Raw genomic sequence first — 26309 nt, 5'->3', positions numbered from 1 at the left:
TTTTGCTCGTTTTCTTCTCTGCCATCGTGAAGGGCCATGGAGAGAAATGGCTGCTGTCATTTTTTTTCTCTTTTAACCGGGTCGGTGCTGCGCTTTCTGTCACCGAACCCTCAAGGGGAGGACATCAAACAAAGGGAAAAAGCTTCCACACTTTATTGTCTTTTATCGCAGCGAGCTCAGATCTATTTTCACTGTCTCACCTCTGCTTGGAAAAAAAAAAATCTTTTCGTCTTAAATTCCGACTTGTCATCTCTTTTATATGTTTTCTACATTTTGACAGTGCTCTTGGAGGATGACAACTTGTCAAAATACTGAGTGAGGGGAGACCAGGGGAGTTTAAGTGGGATATCAGTGAGGTCAAAGACAAAATAAATCTGAAGTCTTAACACAGTGGTGTTGGGTGCAAGTTTTTACTTTATGGTTACATTATGATTATTTTGCCAAACGCGACTATAATACATTTAATCAGAATGGTTGTCTTTCCATTTAATTTTATTGGGAGGGGGGTAAACATTTACTACTTGAGTAAAATATTCATCTGGCTCCCTAAAAAAAACAATGTAACGTCGTGAAACCTGTTGAGGTTAGCTCTGTGGAACTGTGAAATGATTGGAAAAATAAAATTCCCACTGGAAATAATAAAACGAAAATTATTCTATGGTCAAACATCACCATTGGAAAATCTTAAAATAAAAGTAAATAATAAATAAATAATAAATACAAATTTCGCAAGCAATTTCAATTTCAATATAACATGTTCAACTGTGATTCAAGTCTAAAAAGAAGTTACAATAAAACACAAAACTGGCCCCTTATATAAGACACTAACCAAGGGCGAGGTAAGGGCAAAAAGTGGTTACACAACTGCATTTTGCACAAATAAACAGACACATTTTGAGTCGAACCTGGGGCAAAGGTTAAAACAAATGTCTCGGAGCACCCGTCATGAAACTCAATTATTTCCCTGTGGACATCCTGGCCTTTTGCAGCCGGCAGAATTCCCCTTCAAGATGTCTCTTAGATGCTTGTTATTTTCGGCCTCCTTGCAGGAGTGCTTCAGGAAGTAGATGGCTTGACACAGCTGGCATCCTCTAGGTTGGGGGGTTGGCTAATCAATACCGTAGCGGGAGATCAATCCTTCTCGCTTTTTTACACTGTGCGCGTGGATGTGCATGTATCATCTCCCGGATGATCATGTGACATCTCGTGAGGCCTCCTGATGACGGCCAGGTGACAAGTCCTGCAATTTGTTTTGATGTTCTTTGTGCAGCTGTAACCTCATACTGTATGCATGCATGAAGATGTGTGCTGTACCCAGGTGCACCGCCTGGAGGTTGGTGAGCTGAGAGGAGTGCGTGTCTTTGTGGGGATCTGCTTGTGTGTATGATACGCAGGAGACGACAGGGGAGGATCTTCTCCCCAAATCCCAAACGGAGAAATAACGTCAGGAAGGAAAAACGCTGGAAGGTATTTTTATGCAAATTGAGATTTTTTTCGCCTTGAATGCTCAATGATGGTACTTTCAAATTGTACATAAAAGTTGAATTAGTATTATCCTAAAACAGTTCTGATTATACAATATGAGCAATACATACACAAATTCAATACATTTTCATTCATTACAAACTCTCATCCTGGCTGCTGACACAATATAGAGATTTTACAATCACTGGATAAACAATGAATAGAAAAACAAAATTGGCCCTGATCCGGTTTCATGTTGTGTTGTCTGTTGTCTGAGCATGTGAGGGTGTGAATGCTTGTGAAGTAACCACATACGCAAACATGTGCAGACACAATAGATATTTCCCAACCCCTTTGGCCTTGAGGAGAAAGGAATAAATCATGAGTGCAAATATTTGGATCGCAGCCCTAGGTTCCATCTGAATATGCCATCAGTTGCTAATTCTTCAAGTGTGATATTTGAATGCGTGTGTCTGCTTTTAGATATTCCTTTGTGAACTGTTTATTTCCCCCCCCCCCCCATGTTGTAAAACAAAGAAACTTCAAAACGTTGCAGAGAGTCGAGGGGGATGAAAGGCGAGAGAGTGTGTTGTCAGTGCTGGAATACATTGAAATGTGAAACAGAGCAAGAAATCTGCCAGAGGGATCAAATTCACACTGACTGTTAAGACTGTGTTATCCTTGTTAGTTGACCTCAACTGTGAAAGTCCAATTTAACACCCTGATAAAACATGCATTGTATATCCGTCTCAATTAATTTGGCCCATTTATCCTCATATTGCGGCAATACTTCACAATGTTGAACGATCATCCATCCATGCCTACCATCTTGATTTAAACAGATGATGAAATTTGACAGGAATATTAGCGCCGATGGATGATGCCATTTGATCATTTTCAATCAACAGTAGTTTGCTCGCTACTCTCATCAAACGAGACTGTTTTAATCATGCTAACATAAATAGCAAACAGACATTTTTTATTTAGCGGGTGACTATCCAAGACGTAAGGTTAAAGTTTTATGACTAAGCTCACATAACTGTCATTTATGAGTCTCAGAGGAAAAACAGTCATGGGTGTGCTGTTTTGTGTGTGCATACTGATATTCATATTTCATAATTGTTGTGAAAAATCATTTACCGAATCGGTGTCCACATAAATACAATACGTGAATTATTAATAATGGCATAAAGGTAATTTGGGATGTTTTTTAATTCAGAGATGTATACCAAATTGGTAGTCCTTCCGCATTAGTTAGTAGCCATGAAGAACCTCTCAGGTTTAAAAACATCAGTCACTCCTGCACTAATGCGAGTTCTGTTCAACTACATGAGATGAGCAGACCGAATGTTATCATATCAAATGTATCATATAATATCCATTTTATTTGAATATAGCATAAACATACTGTGTATTACATTTATTGAATAATTAGTGTATTCAATATACAGGTACTACTTGTAATGTAATTATGTATTGAATGGTGGGTCAGAAATGAAGATACAAATCAAATCTTTGCTGTATTAGTGCAGCCCTACCACATGCAAATGTACAAGTAATACAAAAACTAAAATGCCACAACATGTAGTAAATGAGCTGTAATACAAAATGATATACCACAAATTTTATCGAGTTACGAAGAGCACTGCATAGAGAGATGACCTTTGCTATGGCCCAATAAAGTGACCAGATAGTAATATAATCTTTTAAATGCTCATAGAAACTGCTGTAATGCAACACAAAATGGAAGAGAGTAGAATAAAATCTCAGGAAAACGACGACTGTCAACTTGATCCGATATTGAAAAAACTGAAAATGTGCAGGACTCCAGTTGCAGATTAAAACAGTCATAAAAGCCTAATGCGTAATTTTCCAGTGTTGGACAACTGCCAAGCTGAAGACGTGGCAGGCAACTCAAGGCCAAACGTTTTCACAATTAATCCACTATCTAGATCTGAAACAATTACAGATATGTGAGATTTTCCTTCATTGTAAAAACACATAAGTAGTTCTTTTAAAAAATATATCAATGCTGAAAACAACACATACCGTATGGTCCAGAGTATGAAAAGCTACATACAGTATTTCAAATGTATCTCAGCATAACTTTCATTTGTTTTTCTTACTCTACAGCCCACTTACAAAAATTTCACTTCATTTGTGAATAGTCTGTCGTCTTTGTAGAATATTCTTTACATAGTCTGGGTGTGTCCTTTTTCTGGGATGTTTCATTGTGAATTGACATGCTGTTTAAAAATGGATCCGCCTCAATTATTCAGTCTGTTATTGTAGTGTCAGTGACGATGTCTGGTTGTCACGGAAACATGGTCCCATGATCTCCAACCCACACCTGGGGTCCCCTCTGGATAGACACAGAAAATGAACTTCACCATCCTGGTGATTTTGACAGAAAATGAGGTGGCAATATGTACCATCACACCGTGTCAAAATGTGCCGAAGCGAGAAAGACCACAAGAGACATTATTCAGCGGGAGTCCCAAAAAAAAAAAAGCAATATAAAAGGTTATGAAGTGTATGATGCCAGTCGAGTGTAGAGTATAATACAAGGCTTGAACTGATGAATGAATGCATGCAATTCTCTCTCTCTCTCTCTCTCTCTCTCTCTCTCTCTCTCTCTCTCTCTATATATATATATATATATACGTATATATATACGTATATTTACACACACACGCGTGCACACGCGCGCGCACACACACACACACACACACACACACACACACACACACACAGACACACACACATACATACATGTTCCAGTTTTACGAGATACACAAATCGTTTATAGCACAAAGACGCACGGCCACGTCATTATTTCTTGAAGTCGGGCAAGCTGGTTTAATATTTAAGCCGTTTGGAAACATTTTTCCAACACTAAATAAATATTTCAGTCATCATTTGAGAGGCTTGTGTGCCATGACAGGCAGAACTTAATGCCACTCAGAATATGTTAATTCCCACCGTAGCTATTTGGAGACGCACAGCGAGCTGTCTTCTCAGCGGGACTCCAAATCCGCCCATACTATCTTCTTGGCGCTTCTATTCCAACCTGTCAACAGATGAGAGCTTCGTACACCTGCACCGAGCTGCCATCATGCACGTGTGTGTGTGTGTGTGTGCTTGTGTTTCTTGCTATGCCGGCATATTCACAGCCGGCATTTCTGTCAAGCCTAATGAATCTCCAGAGAAGCGCTACCTGCCAGCTCTCTCTTGTTCTGTCTTGTCTTCATTGTTCTTTTATTATTTTCCCCTCTCTCCTTATTCTTCCTGTATTGACGTTTGTATAAGCCAACGTGTGGATTTGTCAATTGTATCCTCATTATCTGACGCGCACATTTCTATCGACTGTGTGATTTTAACAATTCACAAAAACCCAGAAGTGAAGTATTGCATCTGAATGTGTCTGGGAACTCCATGGGCAGAGGCGGAGGTATTAATTATACGACCCTGCTGTATTAGTCATGCCTCAGCTCAGCTTGTCTATCTTAAATCCATTACCAATGCCTGAGGAAGCCTTGTTAGTTCACAACTGAGTACTAATTACACGGCATTATGATACATAGGCCTCATCTTGCAGTAATCAGAGCAATTAGGGAAATAAAGCGGCTTTACACGAGCAGGGAGGCAGAAGGAGCACGTCTGTCGACAACAAAAGATTCCTATAAGCGCCCGCCTTAAATGTCCTTCAAAAGTTGTGACTGCAGTGAGATGTTGTGCATGGAGCGCGCCGAGCATGAGTAATGAAACACTTCACACTCATTTGGCTTTTTGCACTTCAAATGGGAATGGAAGAGCGCACGCCCATTAGATCTATAACCATTGCACAGCCCACTCCCCAAAGACTGTACACACCCTCCCAGCCCCCCCCCAAATAGTCTATGCATTATGCATTCCGCCCATCTGCCGTCGTGTGAGCTCTCTATCCCAAGGGGGAGGGAGGGGGGGAGGAGGAGAGAGGGAAGCTCTCACAGCTGGATGTAGGCGAGAAAGATCTCACTCACTTTTTCGCTCTATCTGTCACTGTGTGGGATGCTGGAATGTTTGGGGGTAGGAGGGGGACTCACCTGGGTTTGGCATCTTCCACACTGACACACACAAACACACACACAAGTGTCAGCATCTGTCATTTTGTTGTACCTCTGCTGTGCGTATTCAAGTGGTTGTGATTCCAAACAGAAGATGAGGGTGGCACCGCAGGAAATGGACCAGCTGTAGCATAAACAATGTGTAAAGCTTAAAAGTGAACGCATGTGTGGAGCAGGGATCAACAGAGACACGTGTATTTGTGTGCATGTGTGTATGTATAAGGCAGGAATTTGCATGTCCATGTTTTCTGAAGAATATCTTGGGTTTGTAAAAAAAGAAAGAAACAAAAACATTGACTATAACAGTGCATATTCCTGAATTGTAATTTATCAATTGTATTGAATTTGTACGTTTTTAGAAAAGATTTAATCTTGTGAATTTTAGTAATAAGGACACTGTCAATATGATTGAGTGGAATGGATTGGATAATTCCACATGGCCTGTCCTGAAGAAAAAAAGAAACCCGCAATTTTATGATATCATACATACCACACCATTGATCAAACTCATATGGAAAATATGGATCATTGACAACAGGCACTATTTAAAATGGATGAATTGGATGTGTGTCATGTCACACACAAAGAGGGACACTGTATGAACGCTTGACAATTATTTCATTATCATATTGACTGTACACACTCAAAAAAATGGTCCCAGTCTTGGGAACATCACGACAAAAGTCATACAAGAGTGCTCCTATATTCCAAAGTGGGAACTGATGGAATCACAAGGCATCGGCTTATCAAATGTAATGTTTGTTCAACACGCCGAGGGCCTCAAGGGATGGTTTTAATGGCATCTTTGTCTTGCAGCTGCAAAACACTGACCCAAACCAAACGGCAACCTCATGATCCTCATCTACCCTTCAGCTGTTTCCGGCTCACTGCTCTGCTCTGTGTGTGCGTGTGAGAGGAAACACAAGCTTTCTTGTTAGGCCATCATGGAGGGCTGTGAATGTTTCAGATTTCACACAAAGGAAGAAAAGATGACGGGAGAAGTTAATTTGCGGATAATGGAGGAAAGGGTAGTTGGACTAGTGCGAGAGTTTAGAACACTTGTACGTTGATCTTTATCCTGTTTTGTGGCTAGTTTGTCCAAGCTTTGAGGGAATGTGGTGCTCCTTTTGGTTATCTGCTGTCAGAAGCATGAAGCGAAGCATTTGGTGGTTGGTTGAAGCCGTAGCCATAGCTACGTCATCAAATAGATGAATTCCAAAACTATATACAAAAATGCACATACATCATTTTATTCTGGCTTTGAATGTAGTTTTGTGGAGTTTGTCTTCTTGCCATTCGATTGCAGCTGCAACACCAGCTATAATACAACACCGACACTCCTTTAAAAACTATGTGCAATAACTATTTATTTTTTACTTTCTGTACAAACCTCATTCATGTTAATACATATACCCACATTGAACATACTGTAAATAAGATTTTTTAACCTTCATTCTTAGACTAATAGCTATACTGTAAATAAGATCTTTCACTTTTATACTTTTGTAAATTTTGTACGTTTGCACTAGGAAGGGAGCAGCTGTCTGAATTTCGTTGTACAACTAAGTTGTAAAATGACAATAAAGGGCATTCTATTCTATTCTATTCTATTCTATTCTATTCTATTCTAAAGGGACAATTCCAAGCTAGTGTCCTCATGACTCAACCATAGCCTCTCTAGATTTAAAAAACAAAACGACTATGGTGGCCAAGTCTAATTTAAAGCCATTGAGGATTACCGAGACAGACAAATAATACTTTTATTCACTTTGAATTTGGTGATGATCTCTGAGCTCATCTTCCCTCAGGTAACACATCTTAAGTGGATAAATGCTGTCATGGTCATTCCAAGAAACACTTTCTCGAGTCAAAGTAATAACTACTTAGTCTATCAGTAAGTGTTTCAAAGAATAATCTTGCTCAAGATGTGAAGAGCCTTTGTTTGGATAATAAGGCGGAACAAGGAGATACTTACCCTCTGTCAAGCTGTCGCAAAAATTAGGACCCAGTAGATCTATGATAACCAACAATTCACACCACATAGAAATTGTTTTGTCAAATCTTTCAGTTAGTTTTATCGAGTTAATTTTTTCTTTATTATTTTAATATTTTATTATTATTTCATCAACAAAATATTTTTTTCAATTTCAGTTGTACTCATTTTGTTGGGTTTTGTTAACTAAAATAACCTCAGTGTAAAGCTTTCCAATTAAAAATGATTCGATATGTATCTCAAAACGCATAATGGTTCAACTCCGCTTGATTCGATGAAGTCATATCTTTTAAATCAAAACCGATTTTTCGATTCAATTTTTTTTGTTACACCCCTAATGTATTTCAAAATCGTCAATCAATCAGTCACGTGTCATCATGCCGCATCATGGCTGGTTTGTTTGAGGGGGGAGAAGAACAGATTCCCCGCATTGCTGTAGCCACGCACACACACACGCACACGCACACACACACACACACACACACACACACACACACACACACACACACACACACACACACACACACACACACACACACACACACACACACACACACATGCACGTGCGCACACAGATGTGGAGAACAGAGCTTGTTGAATGATGGCTTGTTTGTGGTTCTGCAGTGAGGAGGGGTGTTGAGAGGTTGAAGTGGAGAGGGGAAGCAGAGGTGTGGAGGTGTAGACAAGTTGGACGTTCAGAAACAAACTGTCTTTGTGCCAGGTGCTCTGAGTGTGAGCTATGTTGTACTTGTAAGCGTTTGTATGTTGACGTTGTATCATATTGTTGGGAGTCAGTCATTTTCTTATTTATTAAATGATCTCATTTATTACATTTTATAAAAACTCATAGCACATAGACCTATCATGTAATTTTATATAAGTTGTTTTGACAGTGTTTAGTGGTTGGAGAGAGTTTGAGGTAAGTACACTACTATAGTTGTGTTGACGTTGTGTGCACATGCTTTAGGTTGATAGTCTTTGTTAATGAAATTGTGTGAGCGTTGTTAAGCCATTGCTTTTTACTTTCTGCAATATCCGATGTGTAATTTTTATATTTTGAAAAGATCTCAGCTGTGACATAAATCCGTGGTACCCAACCTTTTCCCTGCCAGGGACCGTTTCATGGTTGTTCAGATTTTTTGTGTACCGCCAACCATTTGTTGACGAGAAAGTAAAAAAGGAAGTTGGCTCAGACTCACAATGAACGCCACTGTTAAGCCATTCGTTTATGACCCAAAGCGGTTAGTTCTCCTTTAGTTGAGGTTTATGGAATCTATATAATTAGTTGATAATCTGTTGAATTTGCAAAACCCCCAATGCACAGATTCTTAAATGCGTTTATTGCTCTTTTTGCGAATAAAGCTGAAATAAAGAAGCTGTCTTCAAGAAAATCATTGTTTTTAATTTTGCATACCTTGAGCTGATAAATATTTGTAAAGTTCAAAGGTCTCTCTCTCTCTCTGCCCCCCCCACCCTCTCTCTACCTCTCCCTCGCTCTGATTCCCGCCAGCAGGGCTCACTTGAGGCTCTATTGATTTTTTGGGAGGAGGAGGAGAAAGTGAAGGGGGAGGAGTGGAGGAGGAGGAGGAGAGATCATGCAGAGAGAAACTGAGATGAGATTGTGCGGGTTTGGAGTCCGTCAAGTAGCGAACGATCGCGAAAAGGAAGCAGTTCCAGTGGTGCGCTGAAATCACACGTGTCACTGCAAGTGTGGATGCGGGAACAAGTGAAAGTGTGCCCACTCTCGCTGACAGACATACTTTCTCCTCTTCTCGGCTCTCCTTGTGCACCTCCGCCCTTTATTCCGTGGAGTGGAAGTGCTTTAATGCCCCTGCTCACCCGTGGAGGAGAACAAGGAGAGAAGAGTGGGGAAGAAGAAGAAGAAGAAGAAGAAGAGGAGGAAGAAGAAGTAGTCGTCCCAAGGCCTGACCATCACTTTCCCTCGCCTTTTGGAGCTCTGTCCTCTCCCCCTTCCTTGCCCTGCATGGACGGGGATGGGGAGAGCTGGATGCTGCTGCAGCGGGGCTGAGCGCCTCGCCACCCCGTCTCTGGTGCGCCGCTTCCGGCCACTGCTGCTGCTGATCATCGCTCTGACCTCCGCTTCGCGCATAGGTAGATACACCGCTGGCACTTTTTTTTTTTTTTTTTTTTTAAATCACTCTCAGCTTACAGAACGCATATTACAATGACCATACGTGCTGTTATCGCGTTTTAGACCCTTTTATTCTTCTTTGTGTTGGGCCCACGCCTGCTTGACATTGGCTCTGTTTATAGCGGCAGTGCGGCAGCCCCAGCCCGGATCGAGTTTCTGCATGCTCCTCTCTCTGGGGTCGTCATTCTCCTCCTGTCTATGGCTGCGAGAGTAGGGGAGGCTCATTGCTTCTGCACATGTGCATATAGCTGCTATCAATAAGAATGTAAGCAGTTATGAGTCTCTTTATACAAGTAAAACCTTGTTTTATGGTGTTTACTGCAGCTTAATGAATAGCAAAGCCTCTACGCTGGACTGCTCATAATAAAAGTTAAATCCATATAATGGAGTTGAAAAGCATAGATCCAGCCTTTATCAGTACCTTACTAACAAATGGCATCTATCGCTGTCTTTAGAATAACATTACAATAATAATTACAGTTAATATAAACATGAACAAATATTTGCACTTCTATATAGACAACAATACTGCATTCCATAATAGACATCTCTAGTGGGGATATCTTCACAGTAAAAGTTGAGTGCAGTTCACGTTAGCCTCAATTTAATATTTCAGCTAATGTCAAATGCATGTAATTAACATAACTGTCTTTTAAATTGAGCAGCAAGAGAAACACATCACTGAATGTAAATGAGGTGTGCTCACTGAAAGATAACGGTTCATAAAGTGTCACATATCTGGATTGTTTTATCCTGGAGAACAAATCTATATTTATTTGGTACAAAAAGCAGACTCTCTTTATGGAGCCACTGTTCAAAAGTGTGTCTGTCTGTGTATGTTATTGTGCGTGCGCAGGGGGTTGGATGTCTGTGAAGCTGTCACACCTTCAGTAATTAGTTTAACACAACCAAGGCAGCGGCACAAAAGCACCTCTGCACACAACTTGGTGGGAAAAAAACAGACACACTTGCCATTAAAACTAACCTTCCAGGCACCCCTCAGTCTCACCTCGAAAGAATACCTATCATTCATTTGGCAAACAGAGCACTGATTTGTATTAACTTGTACGAGTCGTTCCTGAGACACACTTCTCACCGCTAGTCTTGCGAACGACATTGCCATGTGTTTGTTTGGACAGGCGGACAGGAATGTCGGAATCTTGTGTTCGCACTCCTGACTTTCTTGTCAAGGAGGGTGCATGCTGTTGTGAGTTTCTGTAAAGTGTTGCAGCTTCTGCTCCGAGGGCTGTTTGTGTGATCCGAGCTCAGGGTGAGAGAGGGAGAGAGAGAGAGCGTGCACAACAAGGTGATCAATAAGCACTTGGGCTGCGAGATCATGCCTGAAGATCCCTGTCGGATCTCCAGGGATCAAAGTGGTTGGAGGCTTCCATATCGGGAGACAAAAGAAAGCTTAAAACCAAGCCGCGGAGATTCACATCATGGATCTTTTGACCCCGGTGTGTTTGCAGAGAAGCCATGTGGGGAATGCGGGAGGCCCGGCTGCCGGCTGAAATATTGCTGAGGGCGGCTAATTACTTGGGGTGGGAACACCAACAACAGCAGAGAGTGGCGGTGATTGAGCAAAAGGCGTTGAAGCTCTGAGATGATAGCAGCAGCCTGGAGAGGCAATGGAGTAAACAAGAAAGCAAAATATTGCTATTATATTGTTTTATTGTTTCTACTCACCCTTGGGCGTACAGCACACCAGGCTTACACTTGTGCGAATAGTCCTCATAAACTTCTCTCTATTATTTTAGGAGATAGTAACTTTATTTTTTTTTATTCACCCTGACACACAGTACCACAAAAAGACAGTTTTCCCCTCAAGCATAGTGGAATTGCACTGAGGGCGAAGATGCACACTGTGGTCTGTTGATGGCTTCACTCTTGTGATAAAATAGGGAGAGCACATAACGGACCTTCTCATAAACAAATCTCATCTTCTCAGAATTAAAAGTCACATGCCCAGAGGAAAAAAATAAAATATTCCATTGTCAGTTTATGTTGCGTGTCGTTTTCATTTTTTTTTATAAATAGCATCAGATTACTCACAGTTGCTGTGGAATTAGTGGAATTTTTATTTACTTATTTTTTTGAAAGGCTTAAACAGAACCTAAATCAATCCAGATCAGTCAATGCATATCAACACTATCCGATGACGTCACACATTTGATTGGTCGCTCGTTTGCCGGAAATCATCGACATCAATCCTAACACACACACACACAAAACATTCCTATACCAGTCAGACAAGGGGGCAAATTTGAGGACGAGTGTTTCAGGCATGCCAGTTTTCTGGAGCACGACCAATGTAGAAGCACAAACCAGAGCACAGTTTACATTCCAAGTGCAGCAGAACAGTTGTTACTCATCATAGCAAAAACATTTGAGCATTTATTTACATCTGGTTTGAACTCTGTTCTTATTGGACTCGATTCTTGTGTTGCTCCATCACTCTGCTCAGGTCTGGTGATGAAAGGGTGCTTTTGTTAGTGTTACAACTGCTACTGATAATGATACCTTGTGAAAGAGAATAAAACTGCGCTGATAAGATATCAAGCTGTATTTTAGTACCGCCTGCGCACGGGGGACAGAAGTCAGCTTAATTCGGTCAGGGTCAATGTGTCCTCTGTGTCCGACAGCCACCATACAGTTTGTGTGTCTGGTCTGGTGTCGGTATGGAACAGCCAAGGGTTGTGAGTAGTATGGGGTCCCCTCGTAGCGTTTTGTAAATTCAGAGCACTACTGCCCCCAAATGGTGGTCCAGGCTCCTTCATGCCCCCCAAAAACAAACGTGTACAAAGGCACGCTTGTGTGCCTGTTTTTGTCCAAGCCAGATCTAATATTGATAAGTGATGGTGTGACATCAGAGGAATTTGTTGACTTGAGCTGAAACAATTTTAGATTTTTCCTTATTGGCCTTATCATATGAGGTTTAAATGAGTGCATTCTTTCTTTTGCCTCTAAATGTGTGCACGCAGCTGCTCATCCACTGCACTCCTCTCTGGCCTAATCTAATCGAGGCATGCCTTGGCTGATGCATTAGATCTGCTCTCTATCCGCCCTCCAACGTTACAAAAGCGTCCGTTTTACTTGTGTCGCAATCCAAAATGAAACAATGGGAACAGCAACAATTCAGAGAAAATCCTGTGCATTTCTTGGTGATAAAAGTCAGATATTAATATGCCTCTCTCATCCCATATGACCCCTCCCCCCTCCCCTTTTCACCCTTCGAACACCGCACGCTGCCACACACAGACACACACTGTCGTTATCCCCCCGCCAATGTGTGTGTGGCTAAATTTTCCATTTGGCAAGTAAAATATAGTCCCGAGATCTCAATTGATCAAAATGTGCTTACTGCTAATGGAAGGCCACAAGGCCTTGTGTATTTCACACACAATGTGGTGAGGACTTGTGGTAGCTTTTTATGGTTCCTGATAAACGTGGCCTTATCTTTTACAGTCTTAAGTAGTCTTAACAATTCTTTATCTTTTCTTTTTGCTGCTCTTTGCTTTATTACACTTTGTCTTTATTACACTTGCAAAGCGGTTCGGCTTGATTGATCCAAGTGTTCTGAGCAGTCGGTTGGCGGCTCGTTCTTTTCTTTTATTAGATTGCAACCAGCCGGGAAGTTTGTGAGTTTAAGATCAAAGCCAGCTCCAAACGCTCATCTTAGTTGTGTCCTAAACTTTCCATTTCGGCTTAAAACCAACCTGCCGGCTTTTCCGGAGCTTGATAACTGATAATATTTCTCTCCTTCATCTGTAGGTCATTGCCAGGTGATCAGCCCTCAGTGTCGCATCCAGAAGTGCACCACCGACTTTGTGTCCCTGACCTCTCACCTCACACCGGCTGTGGATGACTTTCACGTCGAATTTTGCAAAGCTTTGCGGTCTTACAAGGCCTGCACGCAAAGGACGGCAAAGTCCTGCAGGGGCAACCTGGTCTTCCACTCGGCCGTGCTGGGCATCTCGGACTTAATGAGCCAGAGGAACTGCTCCCGAGATGGCCCCACTTCCTCGACGCAACCCGAGGTCCACCACGAGCCGTGCAACTACTACAGTCGCATTCAGCATGCGCACACACACGCCCATGCGCACGCGCACACTCACAGCCACACTCACGCAAGGCCCGGATTCCTGTTCTGCGGGCTGTTCGGGGACCCCCACTTGAGGACATTCAAGGACAGCTTCCAGACTTGCAAGGTGGAGGGGGCGTGGCCTCTCATCGATAATGACTATCTGTCGGTTCAGGTCACCAATGTTCCAGTGGTCACGGGCTCCTCTGCCACAGCCACCAATAAGGTAAGAAACAAGCAATTTGTTAATCATTGACGGGTTTTAAGAGATGAAAGTCGGTGTTTCAAGCAACCACTACAGTTCATTTGATCTTGACTGCTTGTTGAATTTCATCTAGCTTGCATTCCATTAGGAGCACACTGACACGGTTCGACTGACTGGTTGGACATAATGACCATAGGATTTTTTAACTATATGTAGGACATACTTCTCAAGTCAACAATATGAATGAAATTTACTATTGAAAGGGAACTTTGACTACTCTTCATGTTAAGCTATTCGTATCGTACTGTAAACACTAACAAGCATCTCTAAGCCGACTGTCTGGAGTTCTTATCAGTCATCATCAAGGTTGGTATTTTATTTTTTGGTTTTAACTATACTTAGGACAGTTAATCATTCATATCTCAAATAAAAAGAAACGTTATAAAAACAATAAAAATAAACTTTGTACAGTTGATAAGAGCTTTGTGGTAACAATTTGACCTTGACCTGGTTCTGTTTGACCTTAGCAGTTGCACTGTGCAATGTTACTCGCCAGTGAAATCCATAAACATGCAATGATAGAATTTTCAGTGGACTGCAGTGTGTAAAACTCCAATCCTTTCCAAGCTCTCCACCGCTTCAGGGTGGCAAAAAATCTTATGTTTGTGTTATTTTGCCGCCCCTCCCCTCCTCCCCTGTTGACATTGAAAATGGTAGTCATAGGTAAAAAATTTTTACCATCTCTCAACTTATCACTCTGTTCTACTTTAATGTATCTCTCTCTGGGTCTCGGCCGATCAACCTCACAAGTGTACGACCAACAGCTCAGTCTTGTGACCGTCTCTTGTGACTGAAGCACTGTTGTGAAACCTAACGTGGTTAATGGCTCTGCATAGCCTGACCTCTAATAGCATGGAATGATATGTGTGAAAGGATCCACTGTTTATTGCCGTGCGTCATCTCCTTGCACTTAGTGTGTAGTTGCGGCCCTTTATCCCCCGTATGATAACTAAAATCCACAAATTAAGCAGTCGAGATTTTAACAGGATATGTTGATTTTTCTGTCCTCTTTATTTTAGTCCGTGCACATTTTTGGTTATTCAAACACATACACACCCACACAAGCAAATAGAGTTGCACACCCACCCACACACAAAGCAAATAGTATGCTTGCTGCACTGTGGAGATGAAGGTCTGACCTTGTGTCAGAGGTGGGGCATGTTATTAGTCACAATTATTAGAAACACACACACACGTGAATGCACATACGCACACGCACACTTGCACGCACACACAAACACACAGCCTTAATGGCCTGACTGGGCTCATGCCTCATGGCTGTCATGTGAACAAAGCCGCCATTCACCGGAACTACGATGCTGGACTCGCGCTCGCTGCAGTGCTCACACCACACCCTTGTACACACACCGCTGCTTCCACTGTCCTGAGTGAGTGTGTGTGTGTGTGGGGGGGGGTTGGAGTGTGTGCATGCATGCTTGCGCCAGCATGTTTGCATAGCTGTGTCAAATTGCAACTTGTTAAAAACTCATTTAGACATTTCTTAAATGTTGCACTGTCAATAAAGTGTGTTGATATCTGAGCTCTGCATGTGTTGCTAAGAGAGCTATAATTGAACTTATTGAAACAAGTTAAATAGTATGAGATAGGTATTTCGCTATATTAGGATATCTATCATTGTTTTGGGGAACATTTTGTGTCAAAATAATTAGTGGTATCGGTGCTCGGTTTCGGTGTCTACTTAAGAATTGAGTACTTGGACTGATTTTGGGGCGGCTCGGTGGCGCACTGGGTAGCACGTCCGCCTCACAGTTAGGAGGGTGCGGGTTCGATTCCACCTCCGGCCCTCCCTGTGTGGAGTTTGCATGTTCTCCCCGGGCCCGCGTGGGTTTTCTCCGGGCACTCCGGTTTCCTCCCACATCCCATAAACATGCTTGGTAGGCCGATTGAAGACTCCAAATTGTCCCTAGGTGTGAGTGCGAGTGCAAATGGTTGTTTGTCTCTGTGTGCCCTGCGATTGGCTGGCAACCGGTTCAGGGTGTCCCCCGCCTACTGCCCGATGACGGCTGGGATAGGCTCCAGCACTCCCGCGACCCCCGTGGGGACTAAGCGGTTCAGAAAATGGATGGATGGATGGACTGATTTTGGTCTGAAAAAATTGACATCAAGTGGTATCCCTAACGGTAAAGAATATTTTTGACTTCCAAGTGTTTTCATTATATTATTCATTATAAATGTGTAATATAATTTTTCCAGCACCCGTCACTATAGTTTACTTGATTAATGCGGGTCTCTTTGTGTCCTTATAGATCACGGTTATCTTCAAGCCCTACGAGGGTTGCACCGACCAAAGGGTCTACCAGGCGGTCACAGACAACCTACCCGCCGCCTTCGACGATGGTACGGTCAGCAGCGGAGACCCCATCCACATCTCCATGGGGGCCGACGGCGCCGCCGGGAAAGTGAGGGCCCTTTGGATCTCAGAGCGCAGCCCGGGCCACCACATCGAACTGCACGCGGGCTACATCGGCGTCACGGTTATCGTCCGACAGCTTGGTCGCTATCTGACCCTGGCCGTTCGGATCCCCGAAGAGCTGGCTCAGGCCTACGATGCCACTCAGGACCTGCAGCTATGTCTGAACGGCTGCCCCAGAGTGGAGCGCATCGATCAGAGCGGCCATCTGCCTCTATCGCCGCCTTCGGTGGGCCTTCAGCTCCAGCATCTGCACAAGCCCAGATACTCCTCACAGATACAGTTATACTCTCAAAGCGACAGGCAGGCGTTCACTGTGGAAGCTGCTAAGGAGCGCTGCCGGGAGCAGCTGGAGGTTCAGGACATTTACTTCCACTCCTGTGTGTTTGACCTCCTTACCACAGGGGACGCTAACTTTACCGTGGCAGCATACAGCGCCCAGAAAGACATGGAGAGTCTTCATCCGCACAGAGACAGATGGAGGATCTACCCCCGAGGCTCCGCCCCCTCCACCTTCTACTACCCCCAACCTTTGCAACTGCTCACTCTGCTTCTGCTTTGTACACTCAGCTTTGTGTAAAAGTGATTGTCCTGCATGTACATGAAGTGCACCAGAGAGAGTTCTTGCCGGAGCACTGATACTGGTTCCTCTCTTCACAGGAAGGATTTACTTAAGCAGATGTGACACGCGTCATAGCGGTATCACTTTTCGTCATGTTTGGATCGAAAGCCAATGACAGTGACTTAAATGTTGCTCTGTAGGTGATAAGCGATGCATTACCCAAAATGTAAATAATGTTTTGGTCTTTCTAGCACAGCGTAATCGTGTAGTGTTTTTTTGTTTTGTTTGTTTTGTTAATATTTGGTGTGATTTTTTTCCCCCGGACTTCAGAAAGAGGATTTTTGTCTTCATAGAAGCACTTTATTTTCTTGCTCATTCAAATCCACATCAGTGTTTCTTACTCACACTAACGTCGGTAAATTTTTATGAAAATACATCAATCTCAAACTAGCTAATTGTACTCAGCATAGTGCTTTAAGTATTATGTCCTTTGCTATTTTTTGAATGTACTAAAAACATTTGTGTGGACATGTTTTTCTTCTCCAGTCCATGTGTGCGTGTCAGTGTTTTTTGATCCAACTGCCGACTTGCCTGGATGTGTTTCTAATTCCTTTGGGAGTCATTTTAGAGGATTCTGACGTCTTTGCCAATTTACCGCAAGTGCAGTAAAGGGCCTTGTATTTGTTGCTCATTGTAATCTTTGTTGGGTTGATTTAAGCCAAAGACAAATGGCCATTTCTCTTTATAGATTAGAAGCAATTCAAACCAGCACCCCACCCCCACCTGTTTTTTAATATGCTACTGTAAATTAGTAAACTCTTTCTCTTGTTGGATCTCGGTTGAAGGACTGAATATTGGACTAATCCCTGCAAACCAACATTTCACCACCATGTCCATTTTTGGACATTGCAGCAGTTGTGGAAAATGTTTGTTTTCTTTTTTAATTATCTGATAAATGTGTCAACTCTGGACTATGAGCCATTCAGTCATATTGCAATCGTGTTTGTGTTTATCATGTGTGAATGTTTTGTGAGGCAAGGCTGACATACTTAACTTATTTAAGAACTGTAGATTCCTGTCTAGATAGCTACATTCACTTGCCCTGTGAATAATTTAAAAAATGGAAGTTGTGGTTGTGCTGTCACCCAGTGGTGCTCTGTTGCTATGTCAGTGTGTTATTGGAGGCACTTAAAAACATGGAGCAAATAAACATGTCTTATGTGTTTTTATTTTAACAAACAAAATCATAACAGTTCCGGCATAGTTTGTGGCTAACTAATTAATTGCAACATTTAAAACACCTTTCCAAGCTATGATATGGGAAAGAACATCGGGATCGCACTCTTTGAATGCTATAATGTCTGTGTGAGGTTAGGTAATGTCCTGATAAGATGTGAGGTTTGGCTTTGACACAACCTCAACTGTCAACACCTGGGATGCAAATTTTTCAAAAAAATACTAATGCTTTAACTCCCTACCATACAAGTGACACTCTTTAATTTGTAGTGCAGAATTAAAAAAGGAAAAAGTCTCCCTTTTGTTTTGTCAGCAAAAAGGATATTCCCAAACAGTCAAAGTAATGTGTCCAAGCAGGCACAAGCAATTTTGAGCTCACCATCCCAAGCTTTTACGCCACTTAAGTTATGTACAGGCGATTTACATATTTGTGTGTCGCACAGTCCCTTACCATGTTGTAACAGCGTGTATTGTCATCATGGAGTTAAAAACAAGAATCTTCAAAAGAAGCAGCTTCATGATGAAGACGATTACTGTATTGGTCCATTTTGCAGCTTCTGAAGACGAAACCACCCCTAATGTCATAAACAACACCAATAATGGTACTGATACATATAATGTAGGATAAATAGTTATTCCATTTTAAAAACATGGAGATAAGATTAAAAAACAATATGTTTAGGAAATGTCTTAATTATGTCAGATCAGGTAGAAGTTGAGATTAGGTAGATAGCAATAACAAAGAAAATGTACCTTTACTCTCGTTTTCATTACAGATGCTGTTTTGGTCATCTGGAGAGATTACAAAGGGATTAATGTCATTAATGCAAAATCTTTAGGATGGTAAAATAAGTGACTCTAAAGTGTCCAACCTGTGAAGGTGTTGTGGTGTCTCTTGCTTGCTCGGTGACGTCGACTCACAGAGCAGCTGTATGACGTCCACTCTTTGGTGGCCACTTTGATTCCTGCCACGGCACTGTGGTAGAGATGCTTGCTTGTTGGAGCAAAGCGGACAAGGCCGTTTGACGAGTGTCCTTCTGATGACGATCTCCAGCTGACCTCCAGATGACCTCTCCTGGAATTCCTCACCATGCAAAACAAAAGTGTCCAGCCTAGTCTTTCCCCCGATAGGTGAACAGGAGGAGCCAGTGATGCCAGCATGTTACATTTAACTCCTCATAATAGAGAAGGGGAAGGTGAAACAGGTGAAAAAGAAAAAAAAAGTATGAAAGGAGTAGACAGTTTATTTACATTTTTCCATTATCAATATTATTATTATTATTATGATTATTTTATTTATTATTATGTTTTAAACCAAAAAATATTCACCATTTACCATCCATGATATTATTTTTAAAACAATGTAGGAATGGAGAAATTCTCACCTGTCCGTAAGCTGATGAAGATAAGGTATAAAATTGCTCTGTGTGTTTCTGCCATGTGTGCATACGCTAACTTTGTTCGATACTGTTCACCTCACTGTACGCGTGCGCATCATTGTAGTGTGCGCGTGATCATACTTGCGTGCATTGGTTGAATACCATTTCTCAGGAGCAGTGCATTGTGGGTTATTGACTCCTGTTGTAACTTTCCACGAACAATGGACCCTACTCCAACCACGCACAAGAACTGATAGGAACACACCTGGCCAAGACCGTTACATCTGAGGTAAGAAACTGACTTTCTGAAGGCTTCGCTCTCAAGCATTCACGAAGTCATTTTCCGGCTCTGGTGTGCCTCCAAGTGGCGGGTCGAGTTACTACAGTACAAGGGTTGTTTAAAGAGAAAGTGAAAGTTTCCAGTGATTGCGCAAGCGCGATGAAGCTAGAATGACCAAGGTAAATCTTTCTTTATTTAGTATCTTTCCTTATAATTAGCACATTTTCAAGAGGGATGTTGACTGGCACTACCATGCAAGCTCGGTATTGGACCTGGCTGCCTTTGTACTGCTGCAGCTGTTGTCACCTCACACTTTTAGCTGTGGCCTGATCTGCTTTTGTCCACACTAGCAAGAACGTGGCTTGTCTTTGGAGCTGCCACGGTGTCGCCTAGATCACTTCGTATTTTTATGATTATTATTAACCTTTTTAGATTTATTTACTTTTGATTTGGTTGTATGCTTCTTGGTAACCATTTCCTTGTACTGATCTTTTCATGTGCCAATTTTATAATCCGCCTGCCCTTGTGTTCTACCTGCAATGGCTCATGTGTCAGAAATTTGAGTATATTTAGAGTCAGTCTCTATTCAGGCTTCGTCAGATCCTTGCTGTTGTCATCATTGCTCTATATGAATACTCATTATTGTGGTTGTTGTGCTTGCTCGTTTTTTGTTTGCATTATTGGAATTTCTGTCACCATTTGCATCACCAAGCTTGACAGTACCTTTAGAAATAATACCAAACGAATTACTATTAAAATGGCCCAGCGTTAGTAACATAGTACCATCCATTTACTATTGTAGGAATTTACATAATTTACATTTAAGGGATTTACATTTATGCTCACCATAAATCAACAGTTGCACTGTTTTCAAAAATTACTTATGGTTAGCATAAATGTAAATCCCTTAAATGTAAATTGCTACGCTATGTGCAATGATGCAATCACATCCTCTCACTCTTTTAGGATAGACTTCAAATGCTACAAAAACTTCTAGAATGCTGTTTTTATTTATTTATTGATTTTTAATTCTTTTTTAGGTTTAGGAATCAAAGAGAAGGGAAACCATGGCCATGCCTGTACGTTTTGGCAGTGGACACATCACCTTTACAGGCCTTTAAAAACAGCTTTCATCAGCAGTTGTTAGCCCGCTGCACGGATTTGGCTTTTTGTTCAATCAGGGACATTTCATCCAAAATGCTCTCGGTGAGGCCGTTAGTGCTGTTTCTTCTCCATTCATATGTGGTTGGAATGCAGCCCACCCGAATTTCACAGCAGGCATCAAGCCCTCCTCATCCTCCCGGAGAGCAAACGCCTTTAGAGAAAGACAATCTGTCCTTCCCTTGGAGCCGCCTTCGTCTGCCAAGGTAATCTCCCTGCTGTCTTTACTGCAAAAATCCAAACTGTAGGAATTGATCGCAAGGAGTCCTTTTCTCCTTAGGTATATAATTCCTCTTCACTACCACATCTTGGTGCACCCCAACCTCACTAGTCTCCATTTCACCGGCTCAGTCACCATCCAAATTGACGTCCAGAACAACACAAATTGGGTTGTGTTACATAGCAAGGGTCTGCAAATCTCCAAGGCAACCATTCTGGACAAGAACCTTGCTCATCTCTCAGACCAGGTAGTCATTAAAACAAAGCAGTCAGATTAGCACGTAGATATCGACCGGACTGACAGACTTCTCCTCATGTTCTAGGTTCTACCTTGTCTTCATTATCCCGCCCACGAGCAGATTGCCATCTTCTCTCCCAGGGTGCTCAGCAATGGGCAAAAGTATTTCTTATATATTGAGTTTGAGGCGGAGTTGGCAGAGGGCTTCCAGGGCTTCTATAAAAGCACCTACACAGCCAGTTCGGGAGAGATCAGGTAAATGAGCGAGTTTTTGATATTGGTATAGTGTGTAGAATAATATAGTTCCTTTGTGGTTCTTTACAGAACGTTAGCTTCCACTCACTTTGAGCCTACGAGCGCTCGCACGGCATTCCCTTGTTTTGACGAGCCGAGCTTTAAAGCCAACTTCTCAGTACGGATCAGACGGAGCTCGGACTACATTTCTTTGTCCAACATGCCGATAGTAAGTATAGTAGATGTTTGATTCCTGATGTGGTCTTCTGCGTCACAAAAAAAAAATGGTGTTTGTTTATTTCAGGTTGAATCAGTTGAAGTAGATGATGGCCTGCTGGAGGATCAGTATGCTGCAAGTGTGAAGATGAGCACCTACCTTGTAGCTTTTGTCGTTTGTGATTTTAAATCTGTTACGGCAACAACATCATCTGGAGTGCAGGTGTGGTCTCTGAGAATTTTCTTTTTTCTTGTTTATTGATGACAATCATAATCACTTAAGGCTTCTGCAACATGGTGATAGGTGTCCATTTATGCTGATCCGGCGAAATGGTCTCAGACCCACTATGCCCTTGAAGTCGCCGTCAAAATGCTTGACTTCTACGAGGAGTATTTCAACATTCCTTATCCCCTACCCAAATGCGGTAAATCTTTTTTTTTTTTTTCAGTTTCTAACCATAAAGCCAAATATTATTCCGCATTTTCTCCATCTCCTTTCAGATCTGATCGCCATCCCTGACTTTGAGATGGGTGCAATGGAAAACTGGGGCCTGACCACTTACAGAGAGCAGAGCCTGCTCTTTGACCCTCACACATCATCTGTATCTGATCAAGTCTGGGTTACCATGGTGATCGGGCATGAGCTTGCTCATCAGGTGTGTGTGTATAGCCTTTTTTCCACCAAGCGGTACAGTTGGGCTCAGGAAAGAATAGATTTTATGGACACACTTATTCCTATTTGTTTCTCACTTGCAGTGGTTTGGTAATTTGGTAACGATGAAGTGGTGGAATGATACCTGGCTGAATGAAGGGTTTGCCAGATACATGGAGTCCATTTCAGTTGAGGCTACCTATCCTGACTTAAAAGCGGTATGTGATTAACATAATCAGATGTAGGTGAAGGCCAATGTGAGACTGCGCAACCTAAAATAATGTTCGCATTCTTACAGGAGGAATATATGTTGAGCACTTGTTTTGCAGCAGTTGGTCACGATTCATTGAATTCTTCTCGGCCAATATCCAGTCCGGCAGAGAATCCAACTCACATTCGTGAGATGTTCGACACCATCTCATATGAAAAAGTATGCTTTCTGCCTTTTATGAGTGCAGTGCTTTTTATAACATCAGAAAGAGCTTGTGGAAAAATAGCTATCCATTTCGACTTGTGACTTGCGGCTTGTCCTGTCATATATCTCCTGACAACACATTTGTTTTGCTCTCTATACCTCTAGGGGGCGTGTATCCTGCACATGCTGCGCCATTTTCTGTCCGAAGATGTGTTCCAGAGTGGGTTAGTTCGATACCTGCGCAAATATAGCTACCGAAATGCTCAAAACCAAGATCTGTGGGACAGTTTGGCCAATGTATGAACACAAATATGATGACAAGCACTTGTTTCCAACACATTTTTGAGGATAGACTTTAGAAATATGCAATTGAGAGCGAGAGAGAGCGATACCGATATATCATCTTTTTCCAGACTTGCTCAGAGGAAGATTTCATCTCAGGGGAGTATTGTTACAGCAAAGAACAGGCTCATAAAAATTCAGTAAGTAAATATATTGAAACTGCTGACCTCCATTTTAAAAAATTTGAATAGGGAAACTTGCCTATTGTTTTATTCAGTACTTGTTGGCCGGGGAACACTTGAACTTGACAGCCGTGATGAACACTTGGACCCTGCAGAAAGGTGTTCCTCTGGTCATTGTGAAAAGGGCGGGGCCACGGCTGATGCTCAGACAGGTCAGGTTCCTGAGGACACAGCTGCCCTCTGACCCCCTCTGGTCCACATTGCAACAAGGGTGAGGATGCAGGAAAAGTTGGTTCCTTCATCTGTCACTTTTGCATTCCATGATTTAGGAATCTTTTTCTCTAGTTACTTATGGAATATCCCTCTCACATACAAGACCGATAGTTCCGGCACCATCCACAGACATTTGATGACAACTCATACAGGTAAGCTGCAAAGGTTTACTATTTTTTACTATGTTTATGGTTATAGTTGAGATAGAGCTTATCCCACATCACATTTGTTGCTCTATTTTTGTGCTTTTGGTGAGAACATTATATGCTTGTTTCATAACATCTTGGACATTTTGCAGAACACTTTCACATCATTTATAAAAGGAATGTACTTTTTGCGACTATTTTCATTTCATCCTTTATGTTGCCATCCAGGCCACAATTTTTGTACCATAGTGGAGGCTCATTTTCTCCCGAGTGCCTTTCTACTGTTGTCAGTGTCTGTGTGTCTTCCAGACAGCGTCGACGTTGGAGATGTCAACTGGGTGAAGGTCAATGTGGACATGACTGGCTACTACGTGGTTCATTATGAGGATGGTGGATGGGAGGAGATAACAAAGCTCCTGAGAGAGAACCACACGGCCTTGAGCTACAAAGACAGGACCCACTTGATACACAATGCGTTTCAACTGGTCACGTAAGACTGCATACTGCGCTCTATGTGTCCTGTATGCTTTGCTCAAATACATCGTAGCAAATAAACTCATTTGATTGTTAGTTTTGAACGCATTGGAATTATACAGTACCCTTCAAATACTGTATTGTCGTGTGTATTTAAAGGGCAGGTTACCTTCCGCTCAACAAAGCATTGGATTTGATTGGTTATCTGCATCTGGAGAAACATACCGTACCTCTGCTCCAAGGATTGGGTTACCTTGAAGCCGTTTTCCATATGATTGAGAAACGGAGAGATGAGGATCTGGTGCAAAATTTCAGGGTAAGATGATAAAGATATTATTGCAAGACGTCCCTGAAATATAAATTTGTTTCTCTGTTTCCTTTGGCATAGATGTACATCCTTCAGTTTTTCCGTAGCGTCATTGACCAACAGACATGGAATGATGAGGGCTCCGTGTCGACCCGACGACTGAGGTCAGAGGTCCTCTCCTTGGCATGCCATCTGAATGACACTCCCTGCCTGAATGAGGCACGCCGGCGTTTCAAAGACTTGCTTCAGTCAAACGGAACTCTCAAGTCGGTCCATCTATCAGTTTCACTTCATTGTCATAATTTCTGTCGATACTTGATGATGCCCGAACAAATATTTCCTGTAATTGTGTTAACTGTAGACTTCCCACTGATGTGGCCCCAACTGTGTACGCAGTTGGTGCCCAGGATGATCATGGATGGGCCTCACTCATGCACATGTACAAGACATCAAGCTCGGCGGCACAGAAAGACAAAATTTTGTTTGCCTTAACCAACAGTCGAGACACAAATAAATTACACAGGTACATTCCCCTTTCGGCTACTTTATTATGCACACTAGTGTAATTGAATAACAGCATCAGAATGATATTAATATTTATCCTTTTTATTAATTTAATTTATAATTGCAACGATAGAGACCTACGTAGTTTTCTCATGGTTTATACTGCCACCATGTGGAAACTATTATTATTATTATTCATTTACTCTTCTAGCCTGTTGGACATGGGTCTGGAAGGTCAGGTGATACGACCGCAGGACCTGCCCACGCTTATCTTACGTGTGGCGCAAAACCCTCGGGGACATCACATCGCGTGGAACTTTGTCAAGAAAAACTGGAGCACGCTGGTTCAGAAGTCTGTGTCGATCAGGATGGTGTTTTTTTTTTGTAGACCTGGTCGACATTTGGTCTAACTGTCTGCTCTGTAACTTCTCCAGATTTGAGTTGGGCTCATCATCTATTAAGTACATCCTCATAGGAACCACAGGGCAGTTTTCATACCCGGAGGAATACACTGAGGTACATGTTTCCATTTTTGCAGTGTGTCAAGATAGTATTACTGTATGTCCAACATTCTCATTGTACTGGCAATTCACGTAGGAGTGATAACTTTTGATGAGTAATGATAGTTGTGCTAATTCATTGTTATCATTTGTTAACCATCCAGGTGAAGTTGTTCTTTGAGTCCATCAGAGAAGATGCATCTCAGGTCAAAAGTCCCCAACTTGCACTGGACAATTTGCAGAAAAATGTTCTCTGGATGCAGCGAAACTTAGAGACGTTAAAAAACTGTCTGAATGAAAAAAAAATACTCGTGACAAAAGATTGACTTTTCACAGTTGATGTTTAATTACATTTCTTCATTTGAGAATGATAATTCGTGGTGTGTGTAAAACCATTTTTTTCATAATGAAATTATTCTGCCGGGTTATTTGTGAGAGTGTGTTCGTGGGTGTGTATGTAGTGTGTGAGTTGCTTAATGCAGAAGAGATAAACATTACAAAATTATATAGCTCAAATAATTCATTCATCAGAGGACAATAAAAGGATTGACTACTTT

At 42.0% G+C, this 26309-nt stretch overlaps 2 protein-coding genes across 2 annotated transcripts; both read left to right on the top strand.

The window, feature by feature from the left end:
- The first annotated feature begins 9130 nt into the window (after positions 1-9130).
- rgmb (repulsive guidance molecule BMP co-receptor b) lies at positions 9131-18260 on the top strand. Its single transcript, XM_037259949.1, has 3 exons — positions 9131-9675; positions 13487-14022; positions 16329-18260. The coding sequence occupies exons 1-3, from the start codon at positions 9558-9560 to the stop codon at positions 17070-17072; spliced, it is 1398 nt and encodes a 465-aa protein (XP_037115844.1). The 5' UTR covers positions 9131-9557; the 3' UTR covers positions 17073-18260.
- Positions 18261-19979: 1719 nt separating this feature from the next.
- On the top strand, positions 19980-26309 carry erap2 (endoplasmic reticulum aminopeptidase 2). The gene is made up of 21 exons (XM_037259920.1): positions 19980-20128; positions 20990-21316; positions 21391-21577; positions 21653-21822; positions 21892-22030; positions 22106-22240; positions 22322-22442; positions 22519-22673; positions 22774-22887; positions 22968-23099; positions 23250-23381; positions 23498-23566; positions 23644-23819; positions 23894-23973; positions 24277-24457; positions 24601-24757; positions 24830-25014; positions 25110-25271; positions 25464-25604; positions 25687-25768; positions 25917-26309. Exons 2-21 carry the CDS (start codon positions 21147-21149, stop codon positions 26076-26078), a joined length of 2850 nt encoding a protein of 949 aa, XP_037115815.1. The 5' UTR covers positions 19980-20128; positions 20990-21146; the 3' UTR covers positions 26079-26309.

Source organism: Syngnathus acus, chromosome 9 (genome assembly GCF_901709675.1).
Source record: "Syngnathus acus chromosome 9, fSynAcu1.2, whole genome shotgun sequence".
In the NCBI taxonomy this organism is placed as follows: domain Eukaryota; kingdom Metazoa; phylum Chordata; class Actinopteri; order Syngnathiformes; family Syngnathidae; genus Syngnathus; species Syngnathus acus.
Note: the sequence above shows the minus strand (reverse complement) of the source record. Positions and strands in the feature narration are given on the sequence as shown.